Source organism: Triplophysa dalaica, chromosome 8, assembly GCF_015846415.1.
Source record: "Triplophysa dalaica isolate WHDGS20190420 chromosome 8, ASM1584641v1, whole genome shotgun sequence".
In the NCBI taxonomy this organism is placed as follows: domain Eukaryota; kingdom Metazoa; phylum Chordata; class Actinopteri; order Cypriniformes; family Nemacheilidae; genus Triplophysa; species Triplophysa dalaica.
In genome coordinates, this window is record NC_079549.1 from 16,136,855 (window position 1) to 16,154,811 (window position 17,957).

The window sequence follows — 17,957 nt, forward strand, 5'->3', positions numbered from 1 at the left end:
ACTGGTGGAGACCGGTCTTGCGAGGCAGCCTCGGAAGAACGAACTTGGATGGACGCGCCGCTGTGACATATGGGACTTCAAGCGGGTACCGTACACGCGCAAGGCTGCATTGATATCAAGAACACAGCGGGGTACTTTCATGCCTTCTCCGTTCTTGTGTTCATGAGTACTGGAACCAGACTTTGATGGTTATTGATGACAAAGAGCGAGAACATGAGGACACAAGACCACTGGACAACGCATATCGAGAAATGGCCTATCTGCTTGTTAAGCCTCCACCAAACATGGAAGGTCATGAGGTTTTCTGGGTCCAAACGCTCTCTTTACATCCAAAAACGTATGAAATACACTGATGGTTTGCTCTAAACATGGCCTTTATATTGAAATCCCATCCAGACAGCAGTTCATTTTTACAATTTACAGAGAATCTGTGAGACTGTAGTGGATTTGAGAAAAGTTGTGCGTGAATGTGTGATATGAATAAAACGCACTCAGAACCGGCTGTTTATACCCTCACTTGAAATGAGCAGAGACAGTATTTGTTACTGGACTCTTAAATGTTTCTTCGGTCATATGCTGTTTCACACAAAGACGCGCAAGATCCCTTTTTAAATACCACTGTATCTTCCAAAGTGTTTCATAATCACGTCAAACTGCGCAAGAGAATTAATAAACAAACTGAAGGCTAACTTGTTTCCGCAGGGTCATGTCACTGCGGCCGGTGTATCTGCTCAACGCAGGAGTGGTACATTTCAGGAGAATTCTGCGAATGCGACGACAGAGAGTGCGACAAACACGATGGTCTAGTTTGCACAGGTACGTTTTCAACTGCGTCTGCGCTCCTCCAAACACCCACTCACACGCTGACAGATCTCTTTGTGGCTGATATTGAGGTCCTGTGATGTGGCTGCCGATTGATTAGACGACTCTGAGCGACATGCAGGCCGGGTCATCCAGTCAGAGAGTCCCCGCTGCCTTGTACTCTTCCTGCTTGGCAAGAAATTCCGGAGAGAGTCGAGGTTTCCTTTCAAAGCATGTAGAGCTGCCTCAACAGTGATAATAAGAAGCATAATAAATATTTATCGTGATGATCGCTCAAGGGCTTGAAGATATTAGGACAGATGTCGAGAACTTGTTTACTTATTAGTTTAATGACTTCTTTATCAGTCGCAAAGTCATTGAGCAGATCAACCGTTCTTCACGCAGAGACGCGAAATTCATTACAAATGGAGAAGAAAAGCACAATTGATAAAAGGAATGCGCAAACGTTTCTGTTAAATGTCACTGATTAGCATATTAACGATCGGGGCATATGTCATCATTTCCATATTCATAAGGGTTATTATAAACTATTTTCTCGTGTTGCTCAGGGAAAGCCATCGTTTCGATAGAGATGAAATGCAAATGCAAACAATCAGCCAATTCTTTCTTTTACCTTGGGTGACAGTTATGCGGTTTACGATTATAATCATGCAAAAATATCTCTGCCAGTTTCTCAATAATGATTTTGCGTTTTCATGCCTTCTTCATGTTCTCATTACACCCGCAGCTGATGAACAATGTGAAAAATCTATTAGCGAAGACGGGCTTGATTTCATGGACTGCAGATGAGAACTGTTTGATGTTGATAGAATATGTGTTAAAGTGATAGTTCAGCCAAAAATGAACATTTTGTCATCATTTACACACCCTCTTGTCATTTCAAACCTGTCTGACTTTCTTTCTTCCGGAGAACAAAAAAAAGAAGATATTTTGAAGAACGTTGGTAACTTTGGTCACCCATTCACTCGCATTGGTTTTGTTTCCAAACAATAGAAGTGAATGGGTGCCAGCACTGTTCAGTTACAAACTTTTTTGTGTAAAAAGAAAATGTCTTGTGTTAATACTAAATATATGGGACACCACTCAAAAAGCCTCTGCATGCTCCATCACAGGGGGTGTGAAGAGAGAAAGCATGTTGAGATTAGGGAACCGACAATCCGGGTGTCTCAGTTCTGTCTTTTCCCCTGTCTCTTGTTCCAGGGAACGGCGTGTGCAACTGTGGAAGCTGTGAGTGCTGGGACGGCTGGACAGGAAACGCCTGTGAAATTTGGGTAGGGGAGGAGTATTGAAGCCAGTGGACATTTAAAGACTGTTCCTGTTTTAAAGCTGGGAAGATTTGTTCTGGAAGAGATCAGAGAAGCTCTCAGATGTTTTTTATTACAACAATGTGGTTTATTACCTCTAGATGCACATGAAACAGCTGCAGGTTCCTTTTTGCCAGCGGATATTATCTATAACCCTCTATAGATTTCTATATAACTAAATATATGAAAATATATGTATAACGGTGTTCATATCGTCTGTTGACAGACACGTGAAAGGAGAAGGCCGACAGATAAGAACATTTGATTATTATTCTGGTTGTTTTTCCGAGCGCTGAGTGCGTGCTGTGTTTTGACCCTGTTTTATTTACGCAGCTTTTCATTTGAAATTTTCATGTGATGGAAACACACTCTTAAGATGTAAACAGCCCCTCGAAAAGAAATATAACCTGCTCTGAGATAACCTGAAATCTGCATATGCAATTAAATAAACGTATTTTACAATATACCTGTCAAACATGTCTGGTATTATTGTTTGATGTTTTTGAACGGAATAGACCACTTCGCAATATGTAAACATTGGACCAGCAGAACTGTGGTTTTATTTTTATATTTTAAATCTTACATAGATAACTATAACTTAAAGATAATTAGTTTAGATGCAAACCCATTTAAAAGCCACCTCCGTCCAAGTGAATGCTCTTCACACAAAGTACACATTACTCAAATCATTTAGCTTCTAAACCCGTTAAAGATCCATTCAGTCTGAAATATCTGGTATTGCTGAAAGTAAATGTAGGATCCTGATGAAAATGCTCATTTTAATTGAAAAGTCGTCTTTGCATCTGAACTCTTCATATGTTTAACATTTTTAAATAAACATTATAAATGTACCGTCGGTTGTTTATTGTTCAAATGCTTGTGCAGTGTTAAAAAACTGAATTAGGAAGTTCTTCTAGATCAGTGTTGTTAAAATCTGTCGAAGTGGTCTATAGCAATGATATTTGAGGCTTGTGTGTTTGTGACTGTAAAATTGAATCCTGAGTTTTCACATTAAGAATCTGACATTGTACAGTCTTTATCATTACTGGGTTGACTAACTATTCATTACCTTGGAATTATAAGGTTCTACTGACTAATTTTTGTAAATAATGACAAATTATTTACATTACATGATGTTTTTTTTACGCTGTGTACATTTTGGGACTATTTTAGAAAAAAGGTTTTAACTACAAAGTTAAATGTAATGCAAAAACATTGAAGCTCGTAATCATAAAACGGGATCCAGATAGAAACTTATAGTTATAAGGCGATGTATTGTTGATCAAGGTTATTATGCTGTTAAAAACATCAATAATAAAATAAAGAACAAAAGTTGAAAAAATAATGAACTTAACTTAATTAAATCATAAATCATCAACTAAACTGAAACAAAAACAAAAGAACGAATTAACAATTAAAAGCTTTGGTAACAATAACCTTGATATCACCGCTGGTGAATATTTTATATAATCACTAAATATTGCATTAAAAAAGAAAGATTTCAGTACACCTTTATATAAATATTTTATTCAATATGTTGTATCTGTGTATACAACAAACACAAACTGTACAGTGCAGACAAACTCTTTGCATATATGTATGTAAAATTAGCAGAACATACCAACAGTCCATGATACACATAGCCTACGACATGCAGTTCTTATATGCCACCCTCTTCCCATGCAACGGATGAATAAACTGTCAACTTAAACCATTAAAACCAACCTACAGACAATGAAAACCTTCCTTGACCACTGAAAAGAAACCGAAAGAAAGCCACAGAAAGATCAGTTGTTCAGCGATTGCTCCTCATTACGACTCGACGACACACACGCGCACAACCCAAATGGAACGAAACAAACACAGACATCTGAACGAGGAGAAAAAAACAAACAAACATTCTAACAAATGCACACTTACCAGTCACTTACAAAAATAAATCCAACCTTCATTAAACCAGTTAACTGGTTCGCAGGGCAACTGTAGCCCAGCATGTAGAGCTCATTTGAGTGAGTGAGTGATTTGTTTCGTATGGAAGTGGGACACCAGCCTTCCATCTCAAATATGAAGCTACTTTTTCAGTATAGTACTGCATCTCATTCTAGCATTAAAGTCGGCTTTGTACAGACAAATATTTAAGTTCTAACTAATGTGCTTGAACATTTCCTAATATGAAACTAGCTCATAATCCAGAGAAATTAAAACACAGGTCTTTAAACGAAGTGTCGAATATATTTGTATTTAGCAGCATAGCCTCAGTCTACTTCATAACATTCTAAACTGTAGTCATCCAAACTAGGAAAACTGGGAAAGCAAGACAGGCTTCATGTCAACTTGGCCAACAATCGCCTAGTTGTTCGTAAAATGCTAAAAGTGGTGAGTAGATGAGTCAAATTTCAAACGCAAAGTGCAATGGTCTCAATCCAGAGTATGAGAGAGCCTTATATAATCATGCCCATTCGCTGTAGCCCTACGCTTCATATACTACACGTTTCTACCCGTCCCATACTTTGGTCCGTAAGAAAAAACATGCAGGTGATTAGTATTAGGTACCCCTGGTTTAAATGAACACTACAAGTGAAGGACATCTGAGCCTTTTCAATCGAGACGATAAAAAGTCGACAATTCCTCTCCACGGATGAACCCAAGTCACAGTGAGGAAGGAGGACCCCCCCATCCTCCGAGTTACTGAAACCGTTCGGCTGGATTCTCGTGTTTACGGACTTTGGTAAATTTCAAGATCGACCCCTGCGGGACGAAGCTTGGATTGAAAACGGGTTTAGTGGGTGAGCTTGCTACTGAATTTGTGTATGTGTGTTCCCGATGGCGTCTGGGGCATGAGGCACCTTTAACCCAGCACAGACTGGGTACGTGTTTTTGCATGCTGGGTTAGAGGTCATCACAGGCACATGATGAACAGTATTTGACTCTGCATGCTGAGCTAGGAAAAACCCCTCTCGTTTCAGAATCGTCATATCTGATAGTTAAAAGTCGATTTGTTTAGTTCGTTTGCGATTTTTCTTTTATTTTTATACAGTGAAAACATCGTTACAGAAGCCATCTCTTGCACTGCGACAGCGCTGCAAGAAGAAAACGTAATACTAACCTTGCCCATGCCTTAGCTGAACGAAATGGGTGTGCAGCTAATGGTGCCCCGCAGACCACGCAGGCCTGAAGTAGACCGTATTTATTTACGGCTGCCGCTCGCGTCACATTGAATGTGCTCACGGGAACTAGCCCATAGTTCAGAGGACTCAGCATGTTAAAGAGGGGCCTTGACCAGAGGCCTACAAGGCCTATAGATATCTCTAGAGCCCACGCTCTCCAAATTAAGAGCAAAGAAAGTGGAATTCAGGAGTTTAAACCAATCTGCACCATACTAGTGGGAACTAGACAGTGATATGTACCGTATAAAGCTCCCCAGCACGTGCCAGCTCCTTTTATCGACTGCGTGACATTGACTGTATATTTGTGTCACTTTTCGAACATGAAGAGAATGAGAAGACATTGAGCTTGATTCTGGGTTTAGGTGGCTCCACCCTGATAGTCCTCTGCGAACAGGTCACCAGCTAGGTCTCGTGATCCAACAATCCGTTATTTTACAACTGCACGTAACAATGCACATTTGCCATAGAAAATTACACATAGCCCGACAAGATTCGTAAGTAACCGACAAAGGGGAAGATTTGGAATTCAAGCTTTTGGAGAGTGAGGGCCACTGACGCAAGACACAGGGAACTGACTTGAAACCAAATCGTGAATTGCAGTCTATATATGTATATCTTTACAGTATAACCCAGAACGTAGCTGGCGTTACTGCGTTTATAAAGAAAATAGATCTGAAACGTACGGCGTTTGCTGCCAGAGAATAAAAGGGATATAACGGGTGACTGTTAGCAGGCAAAAGGGCACACAATTTAATTAGCGTGGATTGTCTCGATTACAGAAAAAAGATTGGTTTCGTTGTAAAAGGCATTCCATATCGGTTAGGGCATTCCATGGTGAGAGTTTAGCTGGTTTATCCAGTTGCGTCCTTCAACGTGCACAGCAGACCGCGCTTCCAAAGCCAGTCCGTCGAATCGGATCGGAACAGTCAGCAAAGTGAAGGAAGGCGGAGGGAGAGGTGGGGAGAGGGCGGAGGACGCCCGGACCCGATCCACAAACACTGAGAGTCTGACAGAAGGAGCGCGTCTCTCCAGGGTTGAGTGCGGCTGAGCGGAGATCTGGCTATGTGGTGGGCTTGGTTTCCTTGCTGACGGGTTTGCCTCCATTCATGACGGCCGGCTCGCTTGTGCTTTTGCTGGGAGGCACGGCGGGTTTGGTCACGGTCTCCCCCACATCATGCAACGACGGCTCGCGGTACATAGCGACTGCAAAACAGAGAAGGAGAAACGGTCAGCTGGGAAATTCTTCAACTATTTTTCAAGAGTTTGGTTCCAAAATGAGATAACTCCGTTTTAATACAAATTGTGTTTTATTGTGTTAGTTAGCTGTATTATTTTTGTTATTATGTCTTAAATCAAAACATATTAACTACGGTTTAATTGATATTAATTGGAATGTACTATAAAAAAGATGATTTCAGTTTTGTTTAAAACAGAGTTTTGGAACCAAACTCTTCATTTATAGTCAAAAGTTTGGAAATGCTGGGAGTTTTTTAAATGTTTCTAATGATCTTCAAATTCTTTTAATCTTTGCTTAAATTTGTTTTGTAGACAACATAATAAACGTGCTAATATATACAATTCTTTCATAAGAAAACAAAAAAAATATATATCATTTTTTTAATATATATTATATATGACAATTATATAAAAAAACACCAATTTTTGTATTTATTTTATACATTAGTTTCGTTGACAAAATATAATTGTGCAAACAATTTATTTATTTATTTTGAAATGGATGATTTCTGCAAATTCTTTTTCATTGTTTCAGTCTAAAACTTAATTCTCAGTTCTCTTTGTGTTGTTCTATAGTTTTGATGATTTAACAGGCTACTCTAAAATGTAAAAATACAGATAAAATATGTGATATTTAATACAAAAATATGAATTGGTTTACTACATTGTATGTACATTATGTGGCAATAATGTAATTAAGCTCATTTTAATAATTTTCAGTGTCTCTGTCATTGGGTTTTTAGTGTAGAATGTTCAAAATTATATGATTGTGAAAAATTGTGTAATCCTGCCAATACTTCCATGTACCAAAATCGCTACCAAACAAAATAAACTTCCATCCTCATTTCAGAACCTGAAACATGGCTAAAAAGATAACATTCATTGAAGTGGCTTTGACAGAGCTTAGGGAAGTGTGTCAAAGTCCAGGCAGCCTGTCAGAAGGGCCTTAGTTGTGATGGGTAGACGGTCTGATCTCAAGGGAAACATTTGACTTGTTGCACTGCTTGTCTCAGTTTAAAACCACAACAGAAGACTGCATTGTTAGCAGAGCCCCATACACAGCAGGCCTGTGTTGAGCTATTAGTGCAGAAATAATGAACAACTGGTCTATAATGTGGACATCTGTTAATTGCAATAAAGCGTCCATGTCTCATCTTGATCTTGAAATGAACAGTACATTATTACAAATTCATCTAGTAGCCAGACAGCGAGACAATAAAAACAGTTTTAAAGAATTTGGAAGAGACTGGAGGAATATTATATGGCCTCATGACAGCAGCATAGATGTTGGGTTCACATTGACTAATCATTGAGGCCACAGTAGATCTGTTCACATTAGTCTGAAGCCTCTGTCCAGTCTCTCTGAAGCAGACAGAGACCGTGACTTATAACACTGTCAATTACAGTGTCTCTAATCTCACCTGAGACTGCTGTTCACTTCCTTTCTTCTCACTTCTTTTTACATCATCTCCTCTTGATCCTCTCTCTCTCTCTCTCTCTCTCTCTCTCTCCACCTCCTCGTCGCCTCCTTCATCTTCTCCTATTTCTCTCCCATCATCTTTTTCAACCTCCTCCACTCCTAATGTCTCATCTTTATCTCTATTTCATATGCCCTCTCATCTTCCTCTACCCCCTCCATTTCTTCAGCTGTCTGTGTTGACTGTTTTGCAAGCGTGAACCTTGGAGTGTTTCTAGCAAATTATGTAATTCGCTCTGTGCTAAATCAATGAAAATGTGCGATCCGCCTGGGAAAACGGACCATCTATGTTTGTGATCACTGTTTTGAGACTTTTGTTTGGATGAATGCGCATGATCAGTTCAGAAACACTGTTTAAGGCATCAACCAGACACACGTCTCTCTGGGATTATTTGTGTGTGTCATTAGCATTCTTCATGTGTCACGGTGGTCTGGATGTTAACCGTTCTCTGGAGGTTTTTAGAGTAGGCATTACCTTCTAATGGCTTGGGCAGGAAGTGAGCAGCTGGTTTAGTTTTCTTGACCCGGTTCCCCTTCATGGCCTGACCATCTTTATTCAAGCCCAGGAACCACGCTCTCCCCGACTCCTGCTGCCTGTACAGCATCGATGAGTAGATCACATAGTAGTTTTCAAAAACAGACTCTTTGAACTTGCATTCCGGCGTAAACAGTTCCTGTAAAAACAAGAGACAAACAAGAGGAGGGTCATTACACCGGTTGAGATCCAACACTCCACCGACATGAGTTTCCAACCCTTTGTTCTTTTGAAACCATGTGAACTAAATTATTTACTTAGAACAGTGGTTCTTAACCAGGGGGGCGCAGAGGTACTGCAGGTGGGGCGTAACAGTTCCCCAAAACCCCAACTTTATCGCGAATGCCCGGAGGAACGCGATTGCAAATTGACGGAGTGTAATGTTGCGTCTGGAGCTGCACGCGTGAGAATTTAAAATGCTGATGTTAATATAATGTTGAAATATTTGAAAAATCTATAATAAACAAAATGAACAAATAAATGTATCAATAAAATGTATAAATGCAATTTCTCACTCTGACATTTAAATTATTTATTCATTTAATTACAATATATTTAATTATTTAAAAATTATTAAATACAAATATTAATGCGATTTAAATTAATGTAATAAATATATAGACAAAAATGTCATTTTAATTTAATGCCAATGAAAATGCAGCTAAGTGACATTTTTCAGCATTAGAACATTGTTTTCATCAACCCAAAAGTAAATATAATGTGCATTTCTGTTCACATCTCTTTTGGACAGGATGTATTTTGTGAGGTAGGTTTTGGTCTGTATAACAGACTTGGTAGCAGAACACAGAGACCCATCACTTTCTTGTGATACGCCTTGATGTCTAATCTGTAGGCGGACGCTGCAGCTCTGTCGGCTGATACCTGAATGAGCATGCACACGGAATAATTGGCCCCAAGACAAAATGTGATGTTCGCTCATTCCAAATTAATGTCTATTTTCACCCTCACTCCCCGTGTCATGCTAAGTCTTTTTTTTTCAAATATCCATATCCAATTGTACAATCTACACTTTGGCAAAGGACCTTCCAATCTTTCATTTTGAAAATCATAGCAAAGAGTAACTGTAATTGTAGTACCAGTATACAGTTCCTTTGAAAAGTTTGGGATAATACCGTGATGAGGATCTAGCAGTATTTAGTAAACAGTAAATACTGAATGTTACCATAACTTTGCCAAAAATAAGATGTGCAAAAAACATGGGGGTCAACTTTTAAGAAACCAAAACAAAAGAATCTATTTAAAATGCCTCTTATTTTACTAAACATCCCACACATGTGGACCCATCAGTTAGAAAAACAGCTGTCACGCTGAAAAAGGTCCTGCTTAAAGTACACATTCTACTGTATTTGAACAGCATGTTGGTGGGGGTGTGGCTCTGTAAGGTTCCATGATGACTCAGTCCATATGTTTTGTAATAAGATGTAAATCGATGTGATCTGGCCCTGTTGTGCATTTGAGTTACTGTCTGTAATTATGAAGCCTTGAATATGCCCTTGTGAAATGATGTGAGATTTATGGATATTTATGTGTTTTAATAGTTTAGGGGATTTGCATAATGTTGATCAAATCACGGTGCATTATACATAGCATGCATCACATGACAAGCTCACAAAAAAAGAATTGATTGGGTTTAAATGAATAGATACATTAAAAACATGTCCATGTAGGGAATTAAATGATGTAAGGAAGAGTCTAAAGGGTTATTGGCTGAATCCATCAACTAAAACGGTATTGGGACAGGTGGTTAAAGGTAATTGCAAAAATAGCCCAGGAAAACATATTAATCTAGGGTTAAGCAAAGTGTTAAGAGCCTATATTTTTCGTATACCTTTCTGATATATCAATTCAGTCTTCTTTAAATTGACTTCATTTCGCCAGCAAAAGCCATTCATCTCTTCTGTGTGACCCATTATTTGGAGCAAAATAATTAGATTGATTAAAGCTTCCTGGCTTGCTCTGTCAATTTAATAACTTTCCCACTTTCATAATCATAGAAGTACTTCTCTCTGTTTGTAAATAGTAACAACCTTATCATTTTTACAACCGCAATCTTCATTTACACTAGGGATGCAAGATACATTATCGGTCATATCGGTATTAATGGTCATTTTCCATGTTATCGTATCGGCCGATAATAAAATTAAGAATAATATATTATAGCCGATAAATTATACATTTACATACATTTTACACAAATTATGAATCATTTCCTCAAGTTGAACCACTTCAGCTGCACGCTGCTCACAGTTAAGATCCAGTACAGTACTTTCTTTCTGTCATGATCATTCTTACTGATATTAGCAAAACATTGTTGATGTACAGTAGTATGTAGATATTTATGAACATGTATATTATAGGAACAAAACCATATTGTTTGAATCAGACTGCTGTCTGAATGCTTTCTGTCTTGAGACCTGTTAGACGTGTGGCTGTTGAGAATGCCTTTCTGGGTAAACATTCTACCAGAAAAGTTTAAAAGTTAAAGAATCTTTAACCAGTGTAAAGTAGGCTTGGTACATGATTTTCATGGGACAATATACATTTTCAGTCTCAGAAAATGTAATATTAATATTAAGATACAGCATATCGACCAATATATTGGTAATCGACGTTCAAGAATTATCGGTTATCGTTATCGCCCAAATTTGACATATCGGTACATCCCTTATTAACACCCACCATTAAACAAAACATCTAGGAAACCAACATCTAAATGCATAAATATGTGCTTGAATTGAGGTGAATTTTATAATAAAGCCCTTTCTGAACACTTCCTCTTAAAATAACACTGCTGTGAGATATTTCTTTCAGCTTAAAAAGGGCATTTAATCACAAAAAGTGTTCATTCTCATAAGTCATCATATTGAAAATTAAACCTTTCCCCAGTCTCTCATTATAAGATATTAAAATCCACCAATAGATTCAGTTATTATTGCAAAGGTGTTAAATTGTCAAGTTTTTGGAGACCCGTTGTTTTATGTTAAACTGGTCTCATTTCTGCCTATTATTTTTCTGTTAAGTAGTTTCTTGTCAACCTCAGACAAGCTACTCGGTTAGAAGAGTAGTAGAGACGGGAACTAAGTGGCATGCTAGTAAGAGGCAATGGCAGAATAAATGGAATGAAATTGTATTATGTAAGGGAGGTGAACTGGGATGTGTTTTGGAGAGCTCTCTTGCACCCTTCATTAAACACCAACGGCAGACTTTTTGACTAAATCCAATCCACCTGCTCTAACTCATACAAAACCCCGATCCTACCAATTGGTGATTTAAAGCAAAGTTTATAGTTAAGTCATTCATAATGTCATTTTCTGATTTAAAGAGCTCTATCAGATTCCTTTAAATTCAGAGCACATAGTAAGACAGATAAAACAACTCAAGCGTGCTTTATTCAATTATAAAGAACAGAAATGACTGAAATTAATGTGAACAGAATATATGCAAAGGTTCAATTGAATAGAAATGTGCACAGCATAAAATCTAAGCATTCATTATAAGAAAGTCTGAACTAGTTTGTCATTAGCTTACCCTGTGCACAAGCGATAAACATCCGCTGTCGCCAGAAGTCGGGATGTCAGTTTCAATGTCAGTGTTTACTAGATGTCTACAAGATCTTCCATAAATAAGTATTAACGTTGTACACCGCATCATTGATGCCTGGTCCCCTGCTCCAACAAGCAAGCGGGACAAAGGATTTAAGCTCTATATATCGAGTTATATCCACAATTACGAGGGTGAGTAGTTAAATGTTATGTGGTTTGCCGACAGCTGACGTCATCGGCTAAGCTAGTTAGCGAGGTGTTTATTTTTAGTGTAACATTATTATAGAATTAGTAATTGTTTTAACTTTGAACTCATTGTCACGTCATTATGCTACAGATCCATGAAGATCTCACAGTCTGATGGTATGAAGCTAGGACTTATAAACCAACAATTAAAATCTTGTTACTTTAATAACCCGGCGTTTGTAATGTTCCTGGGGATTTATCTAAGGTAATTAATGTTTAATATAACTCTTAAATTAGTATGTAATTAGCCACTAACGTTAGCTGATGGCACACCACATAACATTAAAATACTACCCTAGTAGTTTTGGATATAACTCGATATATAGAGATTAAACACGTTGTCCGGCTTGTTTGTTGGAGCAGGAGATCAGGCATCAATGATGCGGTGTACATCGCTAATGCTTATTTTTGGTAGATCTTGACGACTTCTTATAAATACTGACATTTTGCGTGGTGCGAGAGCGAAACAGAATCTGACATCTCGACTTCTGGCGACAGGGGAAGTATGGCGCTACGCTTGTGCACAGGGCGTATTCATAGCAGTGATTCTACCGTTTTGAAGTTGCCGTTCAAAGTTACTTTTATCTTCGCAAGTTTTCTTTTTCAAGCAGAACATTATGATGTAGAAAACGTACAAAGTCTGTGATTCACAAAAAAAGTGTCTAAAAACAAAGCCTGGGCTTCTTTGATGTTATCCGATGGATGGTAACATTTGTTTTCATGAGCTGTCATAAAATGATAATAATGCGATTGAACTTTAGTTAATTTAAGAAGAATACTCCGATTATGTTAATGAAATTAGAAGATATGTGGAGTGGATTTAAATAGCATTACAGGTATGTTTAGGCTTTAAAGATTTATTTACCAATAATGACATTGCCTACTCAAGCACTGTCACACACAGATCAAAAACACAACTCCTAATGCAATATAAACTCATATTGCATTCATTTTTAACATTTTGTAATGCGCACTGGGATAAAGGTAAATAATGCTGGCGTCTAAATAATGATGGAAAATCTCATATAAAAATAATTATAAATGATTGTATGTGATTGGTGTTCTGTACATATAAATGTTATCTATGAAAAGATACATAAAAAAGAGAGGGAGAGAGAGAGAGAAAGAGACTGTCTGCAGCAAAACCACTGAGGCAAACCAGTCGTCTCCAAAACCAAACCCCTAATGAGGCGATAAATGAGTCTAAATATGGAATCTACCTCCACCTGTTTTTTATTTAATTATTTTTTGTCTCCATCCATCAGCCAACCACAAGCGAATTTCGAAGCACTTAAGTGATACTTAAAGCTCAATTTTTCAACTAGCCTGAAAGAAATTGACGCGTCATTGGATATATTATTCTGATTGGTCAAATTACAGATCAGCTGAGCATTTAAAATATCATTCTCATCTAGGCAAGTGAACATGTCAGAAAATTCTTTAAAGAAAAAGATCTTTAACCTTGCATTTGCATTTAAGTGAAGCAACAGATCGCTTTTCCAGCATCGCGCCAAATGCTTCTAAGCACAGTCTGAAACGGTTACAGTTATGTTTCCACGTGAGCCTGGTACGACACCAAACGATTACAAACTGTTCTAGGCTCGAAATTTTCAAAATTTCAATTATCAGTCCTGCGGTGGAAAATTAAACAATTTACGTACCGGCTGGGATGGATTGGCACCGAGAGGAACGATAAAGCAACGAGGACGATTCGGCGCGATTGTGAAATGCGCTCTAAGTAAGCAATAGATTAAAACAGTTAATGAGTCTGACTCTCCTTTGTGGTCATTATTTTAAAATGTTACTTATTGCGATGTTGCATAGCCAACAAACTAGACAATTGATATGTGTCATGCTGTCTAACTTTGATCTCTGCCTGCAAAAACCACGATTCTGTCCGTCTTCTCCCAGATGCTCTTTTCTTGACAGCTCTTCCTTTTAACAGGCTGCTATTAAAACAGCACATACCTTTCTATCTCGTAACCATGGTAACGCTTGAAAGGCTCCTGCCTGGCAATTAAGTTTTTTTCCCTTCTTTCCTTTTCATTTTGTTGAAGCGAGACATCAGTATTTTTAGTATAAGAATATGCATATACTTGGGGTCTTTTGTTCATGTTTCAAGAGTCACTCTGTGAAACAATGCATCATAGGAATGGCAGTAGGAGCATGTCGAGAATTTAATTGTCGTTGAGTAATTCAAGGGCTGCGATTAAAAACTTAAATACAATTCTCAGCAGCATATCATAAAACAATAGATCTCATTGTAGAAAGGCATGTACTGCATGTCATATATACCAGCATGATAAAATGACCTAAAAGGTATGAAGAGATACGGAATTAATGGAAATGGTGGGAAAAGAGTCTCTCTATCAGCTCTACATCCCCATTTTCAATGCATGCCCGTAATTGACCTTGGCCGGTGCCAGAAAGGGCAGTTTACAACAGACACAGATAATCAACCCATCCCTCTCTGAAAGCTCAAAGGGAGGGTACCGAAAGAGACTGGGGGAAAGGAGAGATGTTTGGGCTGGAAATGAGACTGCGAAAACATAGGCAGGGGGAGACATAGCACTAGAAAGTAATCCAGAGACAAAAACGTTCTGGGCTGGGCTTTCTCACTTTACCACTGAGAGAAATAAGGTTTAATGTCGGCCGAATCTGGTCTATCCATAAGCAAATTGGGAATGCTTAGGGATACCTCACACCTCTGCTTATCTTCAGTCACATCAAAAGGGAAGCAGAAAATACTGTACTGGCTTCACTGAAGCAAACACAAAAGAAGATCCTCATAAATATGGATGCTACATAAATATGTATTATATCGGCAGGCTCTTGGCAACGTGACATGGGCTTCATTTAGCTTGACGCGACGAATCAGAGGATAGGACAAAAGGCTACATGCATGCGCATGTCACCCGTCTCAGACGCAAACCAAACAAGTGGAGGCATATCAAAGAAACCTGCTTGACCTAATAGAAATCCAGATGACTTTCAAGCGCTCTATGTGCTACATGTTATTAAAGTCCTCATAATTTGTGTATTTATTATAGCAGATATGCCGTAATATTTTGCTCTAGTAAATAATTGCCTATATAATCTGCTACAACATTACATCCTGAACTAATATTCAAAAATCTTCCTTTGGATGAAAAGTATCTACAAATGTGCTGTCGGTCGTCTAGGACATATGAATAACATGCAATAGATTACCAATTCAAACACTGTTTTTCTAAGCGCTACCATTAATCCAGAGGGTCTGTCATTCGCCTTTTTGTTGATTATGAAGTGATTTTCTTTCCATGATGAGAAACGATGAGCCCATTTTGAAGAGCAGACCAACCACAAGCACTTAAATCTTTCTGTTCAGTCTCCCTGAAGAGACTGACCTTTAGGCTGTGCAGTAGAGTTTTAGCACTGGCTCATGTGAAAGGCAATGTCCCGAGATTCTGAGTGCACTTTAAGTGTCCCTGCTTCAAGCTCTCTTGTGTGTTTGCTCAGAATCAAAACAATGCTGTGAACATGCATAAGCAATTCTGTAGGTGTTTAATATGAATTCAGATGAGTACATCAAAAATCCCAAACTGAATGGAAGAATATCTTTCTTTGTTTGTATATTAAAATCTCCCCCCAGGCTATCATATCTCTTTAAGATTAATTAATATCATCCATTTTTTACACTTCTATTTACATAGACGGCTAATGGCACCGTTTCCTGAGAGTAACCCAATCTGTAAGCCAGTCTCAGAGCTCCACGCAGTGCTCAACCTTGAGGCAAATCCCAGCGGACAAACTACCAGTGAATCAGCGCTGGCCAGCTAAGAGCTGTTGATCTTTAAATTGAGGCCAGTCTGGTTTTAAAGGAGTAATCCAGCAGTCGTTATTGACTAGGCAGGAGATGTGAGTTCGCTCGAACAAACTGACAGGCTACAGGAAGGCAGGACTCGGGGCTGTGGCGGTCACGCGCCGCGCAATTCCCTAGCTGTCAGCCTGACAGAGATGTAGATGGCTCACAATCCAATGCCTTTGGAGAGAAACATGGACTTTGCCTTTAGGCCTTCCATTGCATTATGGGATTGATTTGGAAAACGCATCAAATATTTGTGCGGTAAACAACAGGGTTTGGCGGCTTGAGGAAATTGTGAGGAGAATTCTGAAATCTCTTTATTCCCTGTTTGCTCTATACGTCTAACCCTTAAATCGTGTGAAAAGTACTTTTCTGAGCAGTCGGATGATATACTAGAGGGAAGCCTTGGCTTTGACCACTCTGAACAAGACCCTAGTGTACCATTTAACATTGAACAAATAACCAACATCTTAAAGGGACGGTTCAATGAAAAATAGAAATTCTGGCTCACTTGAAGGTTAGTAGATGTCATTTTTGGGTGAACTGTTCCTTTAACTACCCTATAACAGTGCCCCGGCAACCATCCGATTCTTTAAAATTGTTCCTAAAAAACATTTCCTACCTAAACCTCTAAATGATCTTAAATTGTAGTTTTTGTATCTAATATCGGCTTGGGCTTTAGACTGAGATGGATGCATGAAGTGCAAGTACAAAAAATGGATTCTATCACCTTTGTTCGTGGGCACTCAGTTTCAAAAAGCGAAATGCTACACTTACTCTCGATGTTCCTGACAAGATTGTAGTGTGTGGTGGAGACAAAAATGCACACAAACCCAAGCCATTCACGAGCTACGATCGTGTCAGTGCATGACATCAAGGGCGACAGATAAAAAAACATAAATCTTTTTCACCACTTCAAAAGCTCTTCAAATTCACACCCTGGCAAAAATATCCACTACGATTTTCGGAAACGTGTTCAGGGGTTAACTGCTGATGCTACAGTCTCTGAACCCTAGTTGTCGACAGTGCCATTACAAAAGTTACCTTACTGTGATCATATCTTTTGCTTCAATACATTACTGACCGCGTGGGCTCAGCCTAAACATATCTTTGCAGTATGTTAGTGGGGATGGTCTGAACTTATGTATGCATACTTGTGTCTCCCTCACAGACAGTATTTTCCTCCAGCAGGGATTCCTGTCTGCCAGCGAGCATAGTGAGTCACCTTTCACCTCACATTCACAGCTTGTGTCAGTGTGGGAGAATGTGTACGTGTGCGAGAGCAAAAGTGTAAATTTTGTATTTCCTCTCCTTCTTAAATATCTCTTTGAACTGCCAGAAAATTCATTGAGGTGTTCTCTGTTTCCTGTTATTCCACGATATGCCTGTATGTCAGATATGCATAGTTACACGGTTCTAGGATGAAGAAAATCTTGGATGACTTGTGCTGGACAATGCTTACTCGTTGAAAACTTTAAATAGCCTAAGAACCCAGGAAGAATAGATCTCCTACTTCATTTTTCTTGAACACACCTGTGCAAACGTGGAAACAAGTAGCAGATCTTATTTTTTCAAACATGATTTATTCAACTGTACTGTACAATACAATGTTTTGTTCTCCCCAGAAAACACAGATGTCTAACTGATATGGCTGATCTCCAGTCAGATGAGATATCGTCTTTCTTTGTTGTTTCAAATTGGGCTCTTACACACACACAGGGACGCAGACTTTCACTGGTCCAGAGAGCTGCTAACAGAGAGAA

At 38.6% G+C, this 17,957-nt stretch overlaps 2 protein-coding genes across 5 annotated transcripts in view; one reads left to right on the forward strand and one right to left on the reverse strand.

Moving 5' to 3' along the window:
* The window catches only part of itgbl1 (integrin, beta-like 1), a 42,778-nt gene extending 40,185 nt beyond the window's left edge, over positions 1-2,593 (forward strand). The window contains exons 11-12 of the mRNA XM_056755146.1: positions 703-816; positions 2,023-2,593. Of these exons, the coding sequence (XP_056611124.1) occupies positions 703-816; positions 2,023-2,111 (203 nt within the window). The 3' untranslated portion in view covers positions 2,112-2,593. The remainder of the gene's footprint in view (positions 1-702; positions 817-2,022) is intronic.
* A 1,040-nt stretch (positions 2,594-3,633) lies between these two features.
* Positions 3,634-17,957, reverse strand: part of fgf14 (fibroblast growth factor 14) — a 99,483-nt gene continuing 85,159 nt past the window's right edge. For all 4 annotated transcript variants that reach the window (XM_056755480.1, XM_056755481.1, XM_056755482.1 and 1 more), the window contains exons 4-5: positions 8,482-8,680; positions 3,634-6,496 (exon numbers count right to left, since the gene is read on the reverse strand). In XM_056755480.1, coding sequence (XP_056611458.1) covers positions 6,354-6,496; positions 8,482-8,680 — 342 coding nt within the window. In that variant the 3' untranslated portion in view covers positions 3,634-6,353. The remainder of the gene's footprint in view (positions 6,497-8,481; positions 8,681-17,957) is intronic.